This window comes from Pan paniscus, chromosome 7, assembly GCF_029289425.2.
Source record: "Pan paniscus chromosome 7, NHGRI_mPanPan1-v2.0_pri, whole genome shotgun sequence".
NCBI classification, from domain to species: domain Eukaryota; kingdom Metazoa; phylum Chordata; class Mammalia; order Primates; family Hominidae; genus Pan; species Pan paniscus.
The window spans coordinates 116,870,681-116,889,288 of NC_073256.2; the positions used below are offsets into that span (position 1 = coordinate 116,870,681).

Consider the following 18,608-nt stretch of genomic DNA (forward strand, 5'->3'; position numbering starts at 1 on the left):
TATCTGTAGCCTGGAAGAACAGTTAGCAAATATACTAATTGCACCTTTGTGGTACGGTCTATTCTCCAGGCTTACTATTTAATTGAGGACTGCTGCTTAATCAGAGGTTTCACCCACATGGAAATATTTGATAAGATTGGCATAAAATGCAAGACCTGTAAAATGTAAACAATGTTCATATTATAAGGACCTATAATCAAACCAAACCTCTAAGTCATTTGAAAATAGTGCAGCTGCATGAGAAGTAGTTTTCTATTTGATCTTTTGCTATGGATGTAAAAATACTGTCTTTACTGTGACATCCGTATGCTAATATTTGTTATGATAGTTCATCTCTTTTTTTCTCCTTTTGCTGTCCCTTCTCCCACCTTCCTACTATTTTGCCTTTCCTTCCTCCCTTCATGGTTATCTTATTCTGGTTCCTTATTTCTCTCACTGAATATCTTATTCTTCTTATGTTTTTCTGATTTTCTTAATTCTGACGTTCTTTCCTTGGACTAATCTGAATCAGACCATACCAAGTACGTGAAAATATACTGAAATATACTGAATATACTGAAAACAATACACTGAAATAATATACTGGAAATACAGCTGGAAATAATCTCGTAGCTTTTGCATTCTTTGGGCACCACAGTTTGGGAAATATGGATTGTATGTCTTTGTAGGCAGGTTCTGTTCAGGATATTTGTTAGGTCTTGCAGCCAGTCATTTTCTGTTCTATTTTTGGCAGATGATAGTTCCTTGAGAGAAATTATAAGTTTTAATATACGTTTATTTTAAGACCTAGAAAGTTGTATATTGTTAACATTTTTTAAACAGGGTTTATACAGCTACTATAGTAGAATCATCTGTTGGAGAATAGAGAGTAAAATGTAAATGTATTTTTTTCATGTGTCTGTTGGCTGCATAAATGTCTTCTTTTGAGAAGTGTCTGTTCATATCCTTCGCCCACTTTTTGATGGGGTTGTTTTTTTCTTGTAAATTTGTTTGAGTTCTTCATCACTGGCCATCAGAGAAATGCAAATCAAAACCGCAATGAGATACCATCTCACACCAGTTAGAATGGTGATCATTAAAAAGTCAGGAAACAACAGGTGCTGGAGAGGATGTGGAGAAATAGGAACACTTTTACACTGTTGGCGGGACTGTAAACTAGTTCTACCATTGTGGAAGTCAGTGTGGCGATTCCTCAGGGATCTAGAACTAGAAATACCATTTGACCCAGCCATCCCATTACTGGGGATGTACCCAAAGGATTATAAATTATGCTGCTATAAAGACATATGCACATGTATGTTTGTTGCGGCACTATTCACAATAGCAAAGACTTGGAACCAACCCAAATGTCCATCAATGATAGACTGGATTAAGAAAATGTGGCACATATACACCATGGAATACTATGCAGCCATAAAAAATGATGAGTTCACGTCCTTTGTGGGGACATGGATGAAGCTGGAAACCATCATTCTCAGTAAACTATCACAAGACAAAAAACCAAACACCACATGTTCTCACTCATAGGTGGGAATTGAACAATGAGAACACATGGACACAGGAAGGGGAACATCATACACCGGGGCCTGTTGTGGGGTGGGGGGAGGGTGGACGGATAGCATTAGGAGATATACCTAATGTAAATGACAAGTTAATGGGTGCAGCACATCAACATGGCACATGTATACATATGTAACAAACCTGCATGTTGTGCACATGTACCCTAGAACTTAAAGTATAATAAAAAAATGTAAATGTAATGAATGGGGCCATTAATTTCCCCTTTCATGCCAAATAGTCCTTAGAAAAGACATTGAATTCGCTGTTGAGTTGTGGAAAAAGTGCTGAACTTCAGCCCTAAATGAGGGCATACAGTCAAATATCATTTTATTTAGTACAAAAAAGAGAATTAGAACTGATACATCCTTTTACCTTTTTTTGTTTTCTGGGATTATTTATCATAGTTTTAGATGTCATTAGGAGGTAGAACTTTTAAAGGGGTCTGGGGTTCCAATTTCTAAAGCAATTTTACAGTAGAAGTTATTAAAATTAAAAAGTATCTAGAATAACAGGTTGATATGTTCTCCCATATTGAATAGTTGGTGTTTTCCATCTTCAACATTGCAGCCATCATATTTCTTTTGAATTTTCTGACATTTTGGAGCTTAAAGTGATATACTTTGTGTGTGTGTGTGTGTGTGTGTGTGTGTGTGTGTGTGTGTTGTATTTAATTATTATTTAGCATGTAAATTTAAATTGCTTTGAGAATTTGTCACTGACTTTGTAATATCCTTCAATATATTTGTAGACAACAATGAAGTATTAAGAACCCAAAGCTGAAAATCATTTAGGAGAAATATGCAGATTGTGAAGTTAGATAAACATTTGGCTTCAATATTACTTATATATATTTAATATCATAATTTTTAATGTTGGGAGTGGAGTTGTTTTTCTTTGCTTTGCTATTTTAATTGTGTATTTTAACAGGAAACCACTTAATGGGTATTAACAGAGTTAAGAAAAGCATCAAAGATTTTTATTTTAAACATGATTTTTTTTCATTTTACTTTTTCTTATTTATTGGTCTTATCTTAATGTGTCTCTATTCCATTCCCTCAAAGATTTCTCCTTATGCATAAAGTTATGTACAGATCCACAGTGTATTCATGAATCTCCTTCTTTTGTTACAGCTAATCAGGCAGCAAAAGAAGACACTGTGGTTTTGAAGATTGGCTCTGTTGCCATGGCTCCCCAGGCTGACAATCCCCTTGGCAGATCTGTCCTTAGGAAAGATATTTACCAGTAAGTTTATTTTCTTATGTCCAATCTTGCAACAATTTTCATCCTGCAAACACATATAGTGGTCAATAACTTAGTGTGGCCTGTAGAAATATTTCTCATTCAGGATCTTTTGATATTTAAAACCAGGTTTTTCTGATTTTCTTCAGTTGTGGGTTTTTTAATTCATTCAGACAAATCAAGTATTTCTGTGAAGTGTTGATGAATAACAGAATGTAAGTACTAAGTCACCATAAAACTGAAGAAGCATAGTTTGGAAAATTTTAGCAGATGTCAAATTTGACCAAATCTCTAATCACATAAGAAAACGAGGTCCTCTGTAGAACCACCACATCCTACTGTAGTCATGTTGTATCAAAGTGAAACATTTTATTAATTTAAGTGTAAGCTATTATTTGAAATGTAGGAATGTGGATGTCATATGGATCAAAGCTATAAAGAAAAGCAAACTTCTAAAGAGAAATTTCACAGTAAACACTTTCTGTGAAAATGCTATGCTCTGGATTTTGTCACTGAGTATTTGCAAACCACACCAAGCATATATGGACAACTAAACTGGTGAACATATGTAATCAACATGATAAAAATAATATATGATTCATACTGAAGTTGGCACTGCTGCCAGACAGAAAAGTACAGTTGCAAATAATACCAAGTGAGAAAAGTCACAGAAATACAGATGAACAAGTGATTTATTCTTCTTGCTGGTCTGTTTTTCAGATGTTGTAGTCTCACTCTTCTAAAAAATAAATTCCTACTGTTCTCCAGTAAATGTTACTGCTAGGAAAAGATTCTAATTTTGGTGATTCATTTACCATCTAGAGGGTGATGGCTATTTTTACTTTAAATAGATCTAGGAACTTTATTTCTCAGATTTCTCTGATATTTGAGTTATAATTTCTTCCTTTGACTTATGTATGTATGATCTCTTCCTTGTATTTTTTTAGGTATTTAATAGTATTCACCCCTTAAATAAGTTTTTATGCAGCTAGCTTATATATAATCTTAGGATTTCAGAGCAGAAAGCATCTTTAGAAATTATCTAACTCAACTTCCCTGTTTTACAGATTAGGAAACTGAATAACCAAAAGAATACTGTAGTTGTCCCTGGTGAAAGAGTAACAGAGCCAAGATTATAATTCATATCTTTTGATTCCCTTAGGATCTAGGGAAATGATTATAATAGAACATAAATTCTATATGAGAATACTTTAATTTTCTAACATTTGGAAATTCTTTCAGGTGTCTTTATCTTTTCTACTTCAGAAGTAAGTGGTCCTAAAATAGAGACCTACTTTACTTTTGGTGAAAGAAATCTAGGTTATATTAAGAGATCCTATCACCATCAGTAAAGTGAACCATTGAGATAATTCCTTTCCTTCTGTACCCTTTCCACTTTCTGGCTTTTGCATGAGTTGTATTTTTACTTGCTTGGAACAATTGTGTGAAATTGTTTTTTTAGGGTTTCCTTCTGTCTGTCTTGCAACTTTTTTTCAATCATCTTTACTGGTCTTCCTCTTAAACAATCTCTTTGCTATTAGTATTTCTTAGGGTCTTCCTTTTATTCTTTTTTTTGCCCAACTCTTCTTGGGTGAGGCTCTCTGCTCTTTTGGCTCAGGACAACTTGAATTCTAAGCATGTAGGGTAACTTGGGGTGACCCTGTAGACCAAGGTTAGCAATATGTGTTAGAATGTCAAATGTAAAATTCTAGATGCTGGATGGCAAACTCAACCTAATAATTTTTCTTTGAAAGCTCACATTCAAGTCATTTCTACATAAACAAACTAACAAAAGGTATTCATATAAGAGTTTATCAAAAATGTATCAAGATCTCAGTGAAATGCTGTATCATCGATATCAAAGGAGTAACAGCAGAATTAGAAACCACTTTTGAGTGAATGATCAGAGTGGGAGTAGCTCAGTATAATAAATGTATACACAAAGCAAAAGACCCTGCATACTAGGGCTGATTTTATTATTCCTATGATTTTGTTAACCATGAAATTTCAGTGAACTAGATGCAGAAGTCCACATATTATGTGATTCCATTTATTTGAAATGTCCAGAATAGACAAACTCAGAGAGACAGAAAGTATATTAGTGGTTGCCAGGGCCTGCTTGTGGAAAGGGGAGGGAAGAGTGGGAAAGGACTTTGTCTTGTGGCTTGGGTGCCAGCTCATCCTCAATAGAACAGAGCACCAAGTAGATTCCTAAGGTTTCTGACTCCAGGCCCTGGCTCCTGGACAGCATCTCTGGATGCATTTGGGAGCCGGGGAACTCACCACTCTGAAGGGAAGGACACAAGCCTGGTTGGCTTTTCTATCTACTGATTGCTGAGCCCTAGGGCCTTGAGTGAACACAGGCCATAGCCAGGCAGTGGTTACCACGGGCGTTGGGTGGGACCCAGTGCTGTGCTGGCTTCAAGTCTGACCCAGCGCAGTCCCAATGGTGGTGGCAGCCACAGTGCTTGTGTCACACACACACCCACACCCCTTCCACAGCTCCAGACAGCTCAGCACAGGCTGTGTTTGTTTGGGAGAAAGTAAGGGAAGAGAGCAAGAGTCTTTGCCTGGTAATTCAGACAATTCTTCAGGATCTTATCCAAGACTACCAAGGTGGCACCTGTACAAGTCTGCAAGAGCCACAGTGTTACTGGGCTTGGGTTACTCCCTAATGCAGATATGGCGGCAATGACCAAAAACTTAGATCACAACACCCAAGCTTCTTCAAATAACTGGAATTCTTTCCCTAGAAAAATGGGTACAAACAAGCCCAGACCACAAAAGCTACAGTAAATACTTAACTCTTAAATGCCCAGACATCGATGAACATTCATAAGCATCAAAACCATTGAGGAAAACATGAGCTCACCAAACAAACTAAATAAGGCACCAGGGACCAATCCTGGATAGACAGAGATATGTGACCTTTCAGACAGAGAATTCAAAATAACCGTTTTGAGGAAATTGAAAGAAATTCAAAATAATAGAGAAGGAATTCAGAATTGTATCGGATAAATTTAACGAAGAGATTGAAATCATTTAAAAGAATCAAGTAGAAATTCAGGAGCTGAAAAATACAATTAACATACTGAATGCATCAGAGTCTCTTAACAGCAAAATTGATCAAGCAGAAGAAAAAATTAGTAAGCTTGAAGACAGGCTATTTGAAAATACACAATCAGAGGAGACAAAAGAAAGAATGAAGTACACCTACAAGGTCTATAAAATGGCCTGAAAAGGGCATAGCTAAGAGTTATTGGCCTTAAAGACAGGCAGAGAGAGTGATAGGAGTAGAAAGTTCATTCAAAGGGTTATAATAGCAAAGAACTTCTTAAACCTAGAGAAAGATATCAATTCAAGTACAAGGTTATAGAATACAAAGCAGATATAACCCAAGGAAGACTACCTCAAGGCATTTAATCATCAAACTCCCAAAGGTCAAGGATAAAAAAGGATCCTAAAAGAAGCAAGCAAAAGAAACAAATAACATACAATGGAGCCAGGTACAGTGGCTTGTGCCTGGGATCCCAACCCTTTGGAAAGCTTTAGGTGGGAGGATTGCTTGAGCCCGGGAGTTCGAGACCAGCATAGGCAACATGATGAGACTTCGTCTCTATAAAAAAACTTAAAACTTAGTCAGGTGTGGTGGCACACGCCTGTAGTCCCACTGTTCTGCAATCTGAGATGGGAGAATCACTTGAGCACAGGAGGTTGAGGCTGTAGTGAGCTGTGGTTATACCCCCACGCTCCAGCCTGGGGGACAGAGAGAGACCCTATCTCCAAAAACAAACAAAAACCATACAACTGAGCTCCAGTATGTCTGGCAGCAGACTTTTCAGTGGAAATCTTAACAGTCCAGGAGTGACATGACATATTTAAAGTGCTGAAGGAAAAAAAGTTGTATCCTAGAATTGTATACACAGTGAGAATATCCTTCATACATGTTGTAGCAGAAATGAAGGTTTTCTCAAACAAAAGCTAAAGGATTTCATCAACATGAGACCTGTCCTACAAGAAATGCTAAAGGGAGTTCTTCAATCTGAAAGAAAAAGACATTAATGAGCAATGAGAAATTATCTGAAGGTACAGAACTCACTGGTAATAGTAAGTACACAGAAAAACTCAGAATATTATAATACTATAATTGTGGTATGTGAACTACTCATATATTAAGTAGAGAGACTAAAAGATGAACTGATTAAAAATAATACATAGACAGTACAATAAGATATAAATAGAAACAACAAAAAGTTAAAAAGCGGGAGGAGAAAGTTCAAGCACAGAGTTTTTATTTTCTCTTTGCCTGTTTGTTTGTTTATGTAATCAGTGTTGTCATAAGTTTAAAATAATGGTGTATATTAAATTTGAAAAACAGAAAACTCCTAGGGCACATGGTACTATTCTTTGAATACGTAGCTGATAATGTGTCATAGGGAGTAGTTCATTCCTTCCAAAGCTAAGAACAGACCTAGGATCATTAAATCAGTGGATGTTACAATGACCCTAATTGCAGCTCAATAGAATGAAAATCTTTCAAATTATAAAAGCCTAATAATAAATGGGGCTTTTTGTTCTTACTAATTTAACAATTATTTTGAGGGAGGCTACTGTACATCAGGCACTATTCTAGATACTGGGTGTATGTCAGTTTACAAAAGAAAGAAAAATCCCTGCTCTCACAGAACTTACATTCTAATGGGAGAGAGAATTACAAGCTAATAAATAAATCATATGGTATACTAGAATTTAATAAGTGACATGGAGACAACAAAGCTGGGAAGGGAAAAAGAAATGGAGAGTTAGAGATGGACAGCATGGCTTAGTTAGAAGACACCTCACTGAGAAAGTGCAGGGATCCTGAAGCAGGAAGAAGTAAGAGAAGCCAGTGGTGGCTGGAGCATTGTGTGCCAGGGGAATTTAGCAGGCTGTGAGGAAAACGACATTATGGAAGATCCATATAGGTCGTTGTGTGGACTTTGGCTATTAGTTTGAGTGAGACATGGTTGTGGGGGAAGAATTATCCACACATGCAGAATTTTGAAATATGTAATGCTTTTATTATTTACTAAATGTCTGCCTGCAGAAAGAAATGGGGGGGTGGGGATGGGGATCACCAGCAGGGACTAGAGATATACATTTAAAAAGAGGTTAAATATACGTTTGAAAATAAAGGGAGTCACAATTAAGAACAAATGGAAGTGTGACATTCAACCCTAAAAGAATCATGTTAAGAATTATTAATAGTTTTGCTACTTGAGTTAACTGAATATATGATATGAATTTCTTTTGCTTATTGAGGAGTTGATTTTGTCATCAAATGGAAAGGCCTCAGAGGGTTTGAGCAGAGAAGTGACATGATTCTTTTTATACTTAAGCAGATTACTCAGGCAAGGAAAGGCAAGGGAAAGGGAAAAGCTATTGCTGTAATCTTGGAAAAAGATAGTGGCGGCTTGGGCAAAGTTAGTAGCTGTGGAGGTGGTGAGAAGTGGTCAGATTCTGGAGATGTTTGAGAGGTAGAGCCAAGAGAATTTGCACATGGGGTTTGAGAAAAAGGATACAAAGATAATTCAGTTATATATGGCCTAAACAACTAGGAGGATGAAAATAACTGAAGAAGGAAAACCGTAGGAAGATTTGTTTTGGAGGATTGGGTGGGTGGAGATTAGGAATTTATTTTTGAAAATGTTGACTATCTCAGGAGTTAATGAGCTCCCCATTTCTGATGTAGCAGAGGCTAATCAGCCACATACAAGGCTTAAGAGGGGTAATGATTTATGTCAAATTAAACCAGTGATTCCTAAATTTACTGTGTTTCCAAATCAACTGAGGATCTTGATAAAATGTGGATTTTGACTTATGAGGTCTTGTTTGAGGCCTAAAATTTTACATATCTTCTAGGCTTCTGGGTGATTGGGCGTGATACTGTTACTGTGTTATACTGATATGCCACTTCAGAGGCTACACCCTTTGTAGGAGATGATTAAATCCATTTTTTTTACAAACCTTTTAAACGGAGATCATTTAAAAAATATATTTTTAATGAATGTTAACAATTTTTAATGCTAAAAATCAAAACACTATGAAAGGTTCTGTGAGAAACATTAAATATCCTCCATTCTCAGTCTTTCCCACTCTGTATCCGAGTTTGCTCTCGGTGGATTCTTTTTATAGCAACAAAATTTTTGTAAACTTTTAGTTGATAGTGGTTAACTTTTGGAATCTGTGACTGAGAAAATGTAAAATAATAAAACACTTCTGTTAACTAACACCTTATATGAATTTGTACTTTGTTACTCTCAAAAGCATCTGATCCAGTAGAAAACAACAGAACATACATAGCATGTTATTTATTCAGTCACTGTGCAATGCGTAGCCCAGGTATGTATTGTCATTGGCCCTCCCTTAACCCTTTACCTTCTTTACTTGCCTCCTCCTTGCCTGATAATCTACCTGGTTTATAACTGCCAGCTCCTGGATAGGATGATCTCTGTTTCCTTTAAACTCAATCTGAGATTCTCCTATTCTGTGATGTGTTCAACCATATCCCTGATTTATACCGTAGTCCTGAAGCACTGTCTGACCTGAAGTTGTTTCTTTATCTTACACAACCCCTTCTCCTGAGAAATTTTTCAGGTCCTTGTCTCAAGCCAAAAGAGAAGCAAGAAACAGTTAAGTAAGATGTTATAAAGGCAGATTTTTAAAAATTACCTGTGGCGAAAGTGTTTTTTCATAGGCTGATTAGAGATTATAAACAAACAAGATGAAAATATTTAAATATGTTTATAACTTAAGCATATTAATAATTTAATAAATTGTCTGATCCAAGTGAAGTGATGTTTACAACTAATTGATCATGACCAGTTACAGATTTCTTCATTTCTTCTCCAATTCCACTGCTTCACTTGACTAGCCTTAAAAAAAAAAGTTAATAAACATAGTTACACTTCTCTTATATAAATGGCATATATTTCTTAGAAGCTTTATGTTGTGCAATATGCTGGTGTATCCTCTATACCTTATTAACTATAGTTTGTATGGTTGTTTCTATTAAATAATGAAAACAAGTCTCAGAACCTTGAGCCATGTTATGCTATAATTGCTATATAAGAATTACACTGGATTTATATTATACTTCCTATGTCTTTTCTGAATATCTCATTTCTCTGATTCTGAGTACTATCTGTAAGCAGTTTGACTTGATTTTCATGGTTTTTAATGATTTTCTAAAAATAGCTTTTATTATAAGAAATAGAATAGCCTTATTAGTTATTAATACAATAGGGATCTTTGAGACATTTATGCCCTTCCTTTGCATGCATTCATTGATTAATTCATTTATTAAATATACATTAATTTATATTTGCAGCTATTCAACAGACATTGAGTGCTTATGATGACTAGACACCAATAGTAGATATATATTTTTGACTAGAACATATGGTACTATATGACTTCACAGAACTCAAGACTTCAACCACATTATCTTACAATTACATTGTAATTTCCTTGTAGTTCTGATAGATTCTGTATCATAATAATTGCATGCTTTGTCTACACCACCTCCCAAAATACCTAGATTGATGAAATAAGTGAAATTAGAAGTTTTGAACTTGCACCCTAAACTTTTTTCATGGTCTCATTTTTATCATTAAGTATCTTTACAACATTCTGTTCTATCTTCCGAAAATTACTGTAAGAAGCAAGAATGATCCCAGAAGTTCCATCTAGATTTGCAATTTTCACACAAAGGAATAGAGAAAAAGTGTTCATAAATTTCATTCAAGTTTTTTTCTTTTTAGAAGTAATAAAGAGAATAGAAATATCAGCATTAATTATTCATTAGTATATTTAAGTAAATACATTACCTTTTCAGTACATTTTAATTGGTCTTTTTTGCAAATTCTGTTTATATCCTGTTTTTTAAAATATTGATTCTTTAAAAATTTAGCTTATGATTTAGTCTTCTGATTATGAAATTAAAATAAGAAAAGGTAAAATAACATTTTAAAAATTTATAAATAAATTTTCAAAATGATACCTTTTTTGAAAATACATCTACCCTTATTTTAATAAACCTATATAACTAAGACATTTACATTTTTTAAAATAAAAAGATAATCGTGTTTATTTTTTAAAAATCAACACCAAAGCGTATGCAATACTCCTCCTTACCAGGGCTTATTCTGAATGGTAACCACCTCCTTACCCTGTGGCCACTGTTAGATCAAAACTCACAGACCGTTTGTCTGTATGCGTGTGTGTCTGTCTGTCTTAAGTAATGGAATTGTACTCTACATAGTATTCTTTAACTTGCTTGTATTTAAACTCAATAATGTATTGTGGTCATCTTTCAGTGTAATCATATTTAGACTTGCCATCATACTGGCCTGTTTTTGAGCTGTTTTAGACAGCAAAGATAAAAAACTTCATGTAAACACTGCTTTCTGTTTTGAACCGAGAAAATATTCATCACTATTAAAGTTCAATTAAAACTTAAAAACTCTTATATACTATATTGTGACTGAGACTTCCCTGACCTCAAACTTTATTATACATTATAAAATGTAAAAGGGAAAAATGTTGTTTTCTTCCGTGAAATAGTTACCAGGGCAATTCCTGAAGAACAAGTATATCAGCACAAATAGGAAATTGAAATTATTATAGCTTATGTGTTCTTTGTTACTATTTGAATTACAAGGGCAAAGTAATTCACAATTCAACACTGCTGTGTGAATTAAAATATCACAGGTGTTTGGGCTTTAACAAACCACTCTTAAACATTGTTTATCAATTCTCTGCTCAACACCTGTCATAGTGTTCAGTTTTTAACATGACAAAATCCCTGTCTTTTAATGCAAAATGTATCTTCCTCTCTGATCTGACCTTATCCTATACTTTAAATATTACCACTAGTTGCTTCTTTACATAAGACACTTGTTCAAGTTAAATATTTTGTCTAATCCAATAATGCTTATTATGCGCCTTTCTGTGGCTCTTGTTTATGTATGCATTTTCAACTTTCTTGAAATAACAGCTAACTTCCAGTTTAGCCTTTCAGGGTTTTTGTTACGAAGAACTTTACATTGATGGGGGTTTGTATCCTTTAAAAATGTTTTTTCTTTGATGTTCAACTCTTTTTTTAATTTTTAAAAATCCTTAAGAATTGCATCTGTTTTTTAATATCTTACTTAAATCTTGCTCTCTTTTTGAAATTTTTCATAATCATTTTCTTAGAAGTAATGTCTCCTTCCTTTGGCCTTCTACAGCAATGGCTGACCTACCTTTATGCAATTATAATATAATAATAGTAATAGTAGCCGCAGTAGGCTGAGTGCGGTGGCTGATGCCTGTAATCCCAGCACTTTGGGAGGCCAAGGTGGGCGGATCACCTGAGGTCAGGAGTTTGAGACCAGCCTGGACAACATGGTGAAACTCTATTTCTACTAAAAATACAAAAGCTAGCAGGCATGGTGGCTGGCGCCTGTAATTCCAGCTACTTGGGAGGCTGAGACAGGAGAATCGCTTGAATCTGGGAGGTGGAGGTTGCAGTGAGCCGAGATCATGCCACTGCACTCCAGCCTGGGCAACAGAGTGAGACTCTGTCTCAAAAAAAAAAAAAAAAATAGTAGCAGCAGCAGTAGTAGCAGCAGCAGTAATAGCTAACATCTATTGAGTGCTTCCTTTGTGTCAAAGATTCTGTGCATTGCTTTCAATGCAATGCCTACATCTCGGTCGAGCCTCATAATAATCTCATGAGTCAGGTATTATGATTATCTGTATTTTAGAAATAAAATATTCAGTCTGTAGACATTCAGTAGCTTCTCCTAGGCCACACGTAATAAGTGACAGAACCAGGACTGTCAGTTCCATTGCTCATGCACTTTACCACTACATCTCGCTGCCTATATCTGAGTTTCTTATAAGATGTACCAGCTGTAGTTTAACCAAGTTATTTATAACCAGTTTATAGCATGAAGTTTGAAACTTATTTTTGAAGTTTCAAATTTATATTCCATTAAATTTTGTTATTATTTAAATGTTCCAAAAAACTAGTAAGTACCATTTGTAGTGCATTCTCCTTGTGTTCCTTAAAATAGTCTTAGCTAGGATGGACTTAATATTATAACCTTCAAACCACAATTTATAATGAAAACATTTATAATCCCAGTGTTTGAGCTCTTTGGTCCTTGAAGATACTTGAACATGCAATCTGTTTTTAGAGAATTTTCATCAGAATGTGCTTAATACTGCATTTATTCTACAAATATAGCTCCGTAGCTAATGATTTTGATTGCCATCAAGGTTTTTCTCACATCTCTTATGAGCTCTGAGATGAGTAATGACCAGATAAATATTTACATAGATGTTGTATCTGATTAACAAAGTCAATATATTTTGTGGCTTTTATTTATAGGAGATATTTAAAAGTAATTATAAAACAGAAGCGTTATGAATCTTTTCTCTTTTCTCCTAGTAAAATTTAGTTATTAATCTAGTTGTCTCAAAATTATGAAAGAAAAAGAGATGTTAAAACTTTTGTTAAATATCTCTCTTCATCCCATTGTATACTTACATATCAGTATTTTTATAAATTGTGGTAAAAAATATTGGTTTTATTTTAAAACAATTATGACTATTTTCACATGTATTTTTTATATAGCAAAATTATAGCAAAGTTGACTAAGTATGTTATGAAGGCTTCTAGTAACTTAGATTTTTTTCTTCCCACTAATCTTGTGCAATTGAGAAATACTGTGTTCAAGCTACATATCTGAATATAGAGTTTATAGAATTAGATATATAAACTTGGAAGTCATCTAACAATATATATCGACCACCTATATCATTGCTCTGTCATATTTTATAAAATATTAACAAAAGCTCTTCATACCTATTCAAATAGATTTTTAAAAATAGTGATTGTAACATAATTCACCTCATACTTTTTTCAAGAGTATTTCATTTGTTATAACAGAACTTTAAAATATTAAAAGCAGAGCTTTTTACTTTGGAGGTATTTTTAATTAAAAAGTTTTTTTTAACTTTCATCTTTAACTTGAGAGAAGTATATTCTTCTTGTAATTGAACATTTGTGAACTTCTGCATATAGGTTTTTGTTCATGCCATGAATATTTCTGGGTTTTCTGAAGTCCCTTCTGGAATTTTATCTGTGACTAATTATTCCATAGCTCCTTTTTAAACATCGTCAATTGTGAGGTTTTTCAACCTTTTTAAATTTTTTTGCAGACATTTGCTAATCCTTTTTAGTGCATTCAGTACCAATAGATTTGATTCTGATATGGGTTTTACCTTTTCTCCATAGATAATTTCATTCTCATAAAACATGTCTACAAGCATTATATGAAAACTGCATAGTAATTTTGGCAAACTTTTGAAAGACATCTTTTATAAGTGAGACTTCTGAAAGGTGTACCCTGTTCTGTGGCAGTTTAATCCATGAAATTTTACCTTTAAAGAATTATAAAAGATAGGGAGCTGATTCACTTTTCACCCTTAGAAGACATGTGTTAGTAAAATTCTTCCAGAAGTATATACAGAATTTGTTTTCCATCTGCTTATTGCTTTTTTTGTGAGCAACTTTTGCAACAGTGTTTGCTCTGTTTCTTACTATGAGTCTGATAACACACCCTCAGCCACAGGAAGAGTGAGAAAATATGCTTTATTTTTAACATAGTTGATGAAAAATTAACTTTAATTACAAAAATTCACTTTATTTCATTGTATTTTATTGTATTTTTGTGTTAAATATTTATGCTAACGGCTCAATTTTAATAGCATAAATATTTAACACAAAAATACACACTTCTTCGGCAGAAATTTACTGTTTTATATAACTTAGCAGAAGTTTTTTTAAAATTAATCTAAAATGTATTTTAATTTTTTAAATGCATAATCAATTCACTGAGGGGTGTTTTTTTTTTTTTTTTTGAGATGGAGTCTCACTCCGTCGGCCAGGCTGGAGTGCAGTGGTGCAATCTTGGCTCACTGCAGCCTCCACCTCCCAGGTTCAAGCGATTCTCCTCCCTCAGCCTCCCAGGTAGCTGGGATTACAGGCACGCACAACCACGCCAGCTAATTTTTGTATTTTTAGTAGAGACGGGGTTTTACCATGTTGGCCAAGCTGGCCTCAAACTCCTGACTTCAGGTGATCCGCCCACCTTGGCCTCTTAAAGTGCTAGGATTACAGGCATGAGCCGTCATACCTGGCCAATTTACTGAGATTTTTAAAATCATAGTTTACTAAAAATTAAGTATCTTATTGAAGGTTTTAAATAAATTGACCTTGAGGAACTACCAAGTGATCCAAATACAGATATTTGCAAGTGACATAATTGTTTCATGCATTAAAATCTTGACAGTAGCTTTAAAAAAATTTTTAAACTACAAATTCATTTCTCTTGTTATGTATATACTCTTGACTAATTTTTAAATGGTCATTCTGACTTTTCATAGGGTTAATGTTCCCAATATGAGGTAACATTAATGTGACCAATGAAATTCATGATTGAGATTAACTAAATTTTTTGTCTTGTTTTACATATATACTTTAACAGTTGAAAATTGAGGAATATAACCAATAGAAAATCATAGACAAGATTAACATTCTTTTATTGATGAGCTTAACATCATTAACAATTATGTTTGTATGCTTCAACAAATTGTGTTTATTTTAAAATAGGAAAACCATTCTTTTTTATGGACATGTTTATAATAGCCTTTCTTTATTCCTGATGAATGTAACTCAAGGTATGGCATCTCTCCTTTATGTATCTTTATGGTTTCTCCTAAAACCTAGCTTATCATCTTTAACACTGAGCTGTATTTTCTAGATGCAGTGTTAAGATTAAATTCTACAAATCCCCACAAAACTGTTTCCTCCTTCCTCCTCCCAACTTTTAATTTCTTCCTAATTATATAAAAGCATTCTCAAAATAACCTTTGTTTTGGTTTTTGGCAAAGGTATGTTTCGTATCTGGTGACATTATGACCCTAGTCCTATAATGGTTAGTGTTGGTTTCAAATAATTCCCTTTTAGTAAGTCAGAGAGAGAGAGAGATTGGGATAGTAGGTATTTAGATTAACTTCCCTAAAAGCTTTGTTGGAAAATATTATTGGCAGAGTTTTAGTCCGTCATGGTATTCTGCTGATTTAGTTGAAGGCTTTGCATTTACATTTGGCCCTCACCAAAGTAACTGCATCTTTTGTGGCTTCCTGTAGCAGGATATAGGTTTCCATGAATATGGTTTCTATTTACTGCCAAAAGCTACCTCAATAATAGTGTTGAAAATGACGATAAGTTCTACCATCATAAATTTTTGAAATGTTTTTTAAATGTATTTACTTTTATATTGCCACTTTTATACTTTCTTCTAGAAATTCATGTTAGAAGCTACAGAATAATAGAATGTTTGGGTTCCCATCATAACAGTTTTGTGTTACGAATTTGGAAAATCTATTTTATACTTCTTTCTAATATATTTTGGTTATATTAAGTACACTGGATATATAATATCTTACTATAACCATTCCTGATGGTGTACTTTCATTGAGGCACTAACATTATCATGTGAAATTATTATCTAAACATCTCTGAGTTTAAAGACAAGTGAGAGAAAGCATAGGGTACCTTTAAAATACATCTTTGGGACTTCTGGAATATGATGGCTGTTCACCATAACCACCAACATATAAGACAATTGTCCAAAATATAGTAAAACATTGTGCTACTGTCTTAAGTGTCTGATGTAAAGGAAGAATTGCATTTTTCTCATTAATAACAAAGATCAAATATTGTAACAAAAGAGTAACCTGCAAATTTATTCCTATAGCTATTCATATAGTGTAACCTGCACATCATCATAAAAGGCTTGAACAGAATGAATGGATGGATAGATTTTTCAAAAAATCTTTGACCAACTTCAAGTGTAAGAAACCTGTAAATGTGAGAAGCAGTGTTGGCTTTGTAGTTACAATTTCAGAATGATCCATTTTACCCTTTGTTGACTAGTGTCCATTTTCAGCCAGCCCCCTCATATCCCCTAAACCAAAATAGAAGCTAACTAAAAAGAAAATTAAGAAGCAGACATCTATTAATTAATTTAATGTGCAGAATTAATAATAAATTACCTCTACACATTGTATAAGAGCACTGCTAAGCCTTGGTAAGATAAAATGCTGTTACCAAAAAAATCCTAATAATTTTTACATGAAAGCAAGTAAATAATTATTTTCCAAAATACTAATTTAAACAATCTTAAATATATATGCTTACTTTATGTTATATTGTATTCTGTGTTCACTGAGGTCACTGTCCTAGAATAAACACTATAATTTTGCCTGTTTTGTGTACTAGAAATACTTATCCTGTTTGAAGAACTTCCATCCTCTGTGGTGTAGACAGATAACTCCTCAATCTGAAACATTTTCCTTGCTCATCATTTCTAACATTGAACTTTGAGCAAAAACCAAATATCTGAAAAGCATTCTACATTGAGAAAGGTAATGAAAAATACAAACATGATCCTAAAAATGGGTAAAAAGTCAGTGCATAGCTAGTTTTTTTCTTTTTACTTTTTTCATTTTTTAAAGTGAGTTACAACTTACATATAGGAAAGTATATTTATCATTTGTATACAGTTGAATGAAGTTTTACATATATATAGACATGTTATCACAACCCAGCACCCCAGAAACCTTACTCATTCTCATTCTAGCCTGTATTTGGTAGTGCAAAGATAATCATTATTCTGACCTCTGTAACTATGTATTAGGTTTGACATAACTAACTGTTATTATCAATGTTTACATTGTGAAAACTTTTATCTCAACATAGGTTGTCATCTGTAAATCTACTTGAAATAATTTCTGAGCCAATGTCAGATCATATAATTCAAAATATAAATGATTTTAATCCAAAAAAAATTTTTTTTTGAGACGGAGTTTTGCTCTTTTTGCCCAGAGTGGATTGTAATGGCACGATCTTGGCTCAGTGCAACCTCTGCCTCCCAGGTTCAAGCAATTCTCCTGCCTCCGACTCCCATGTAGCTAGGATTACAGGCGCACGTCACCATGCCCAGCTAATTTTGTATATTTAGTAGAGACAGGGTTTCACCATATTGGTCAGGCTGGTCTTGAACTCCTCACCTCAGGTGAGCCGCCTGCCTTGGCCTCCCAAAGTGCTGGGATTACAGATGCCAGCCACCGCGCCCGGCCTGATTTTAATCAGAATATAAAGCACAATTTTAGACTTTAGTTTTAAACTTTAATATCAAATAATATATTATCCACTCTGGTATTTTCCATGTAAATCTCTGAATGCAACCATAAGGAAAAAAATTAAAAATCCATATATGAAGATTAAACATTATAATTTATAACATCTTCATTCATTAGATAAATTCCTAGCATATACCCTAATAACTGGCTGTAGCATGAGCTTTTGAGCCAATTTCTATCAATTTCACTTAATACCATAGTTATTTAGTGAAAAATGTCATATACATATGTGTGTGGCATTTGTACAACATAGAGTGCATAGCTTCTGTAAAGGAAATAATGTTTTGTATCCTGGGACCCCATTATCCTTTAACTGAATTGACTGTCATCCAAGTATGGGTTTGATAAACTGACACAACAGTGAAAAGAATCCCTGTCCCATGTCAGCTTATCAAACACACTGTGGACAGCATGTCTTTGGCATTAAACATATTCCCAGTCATTAAAGTTCTGAATAGAAGTCACGAAGCTTATGTTCAGTGAGACACAACCTCAGTATTTCCAGGTGA

At 34.1% G+C, this 18,608-nt stretch overlaps 1 protein-coding gene across 5 annotated transcripts in view; it reads left to right on the forward strand.

Annotated features, from left to right (window-relative positions):
• The window catches only part of VPS13B (vacuolar protein sorting 13 homolog B), an 868,795-nt gene that overhangs the window by 506,849 nt on the left and 343,338 nt on the right, over nt 1-18,608 (forward strand). For all 5 annotated transcript variants that reach the window (XM_055116771.2, XM_063606452.1, XM_057303059.2 and 2 more), the window contains exon 30: nt 2,691-2,802. In XM_055116771.2, coding sequence (XP_054972746.2) covers nt 2,691-2,802 — 112 coding nt within the window. The remainder of the gene's footprint in view (nt 1-2,690; nt 2,803-18,608) is intronic.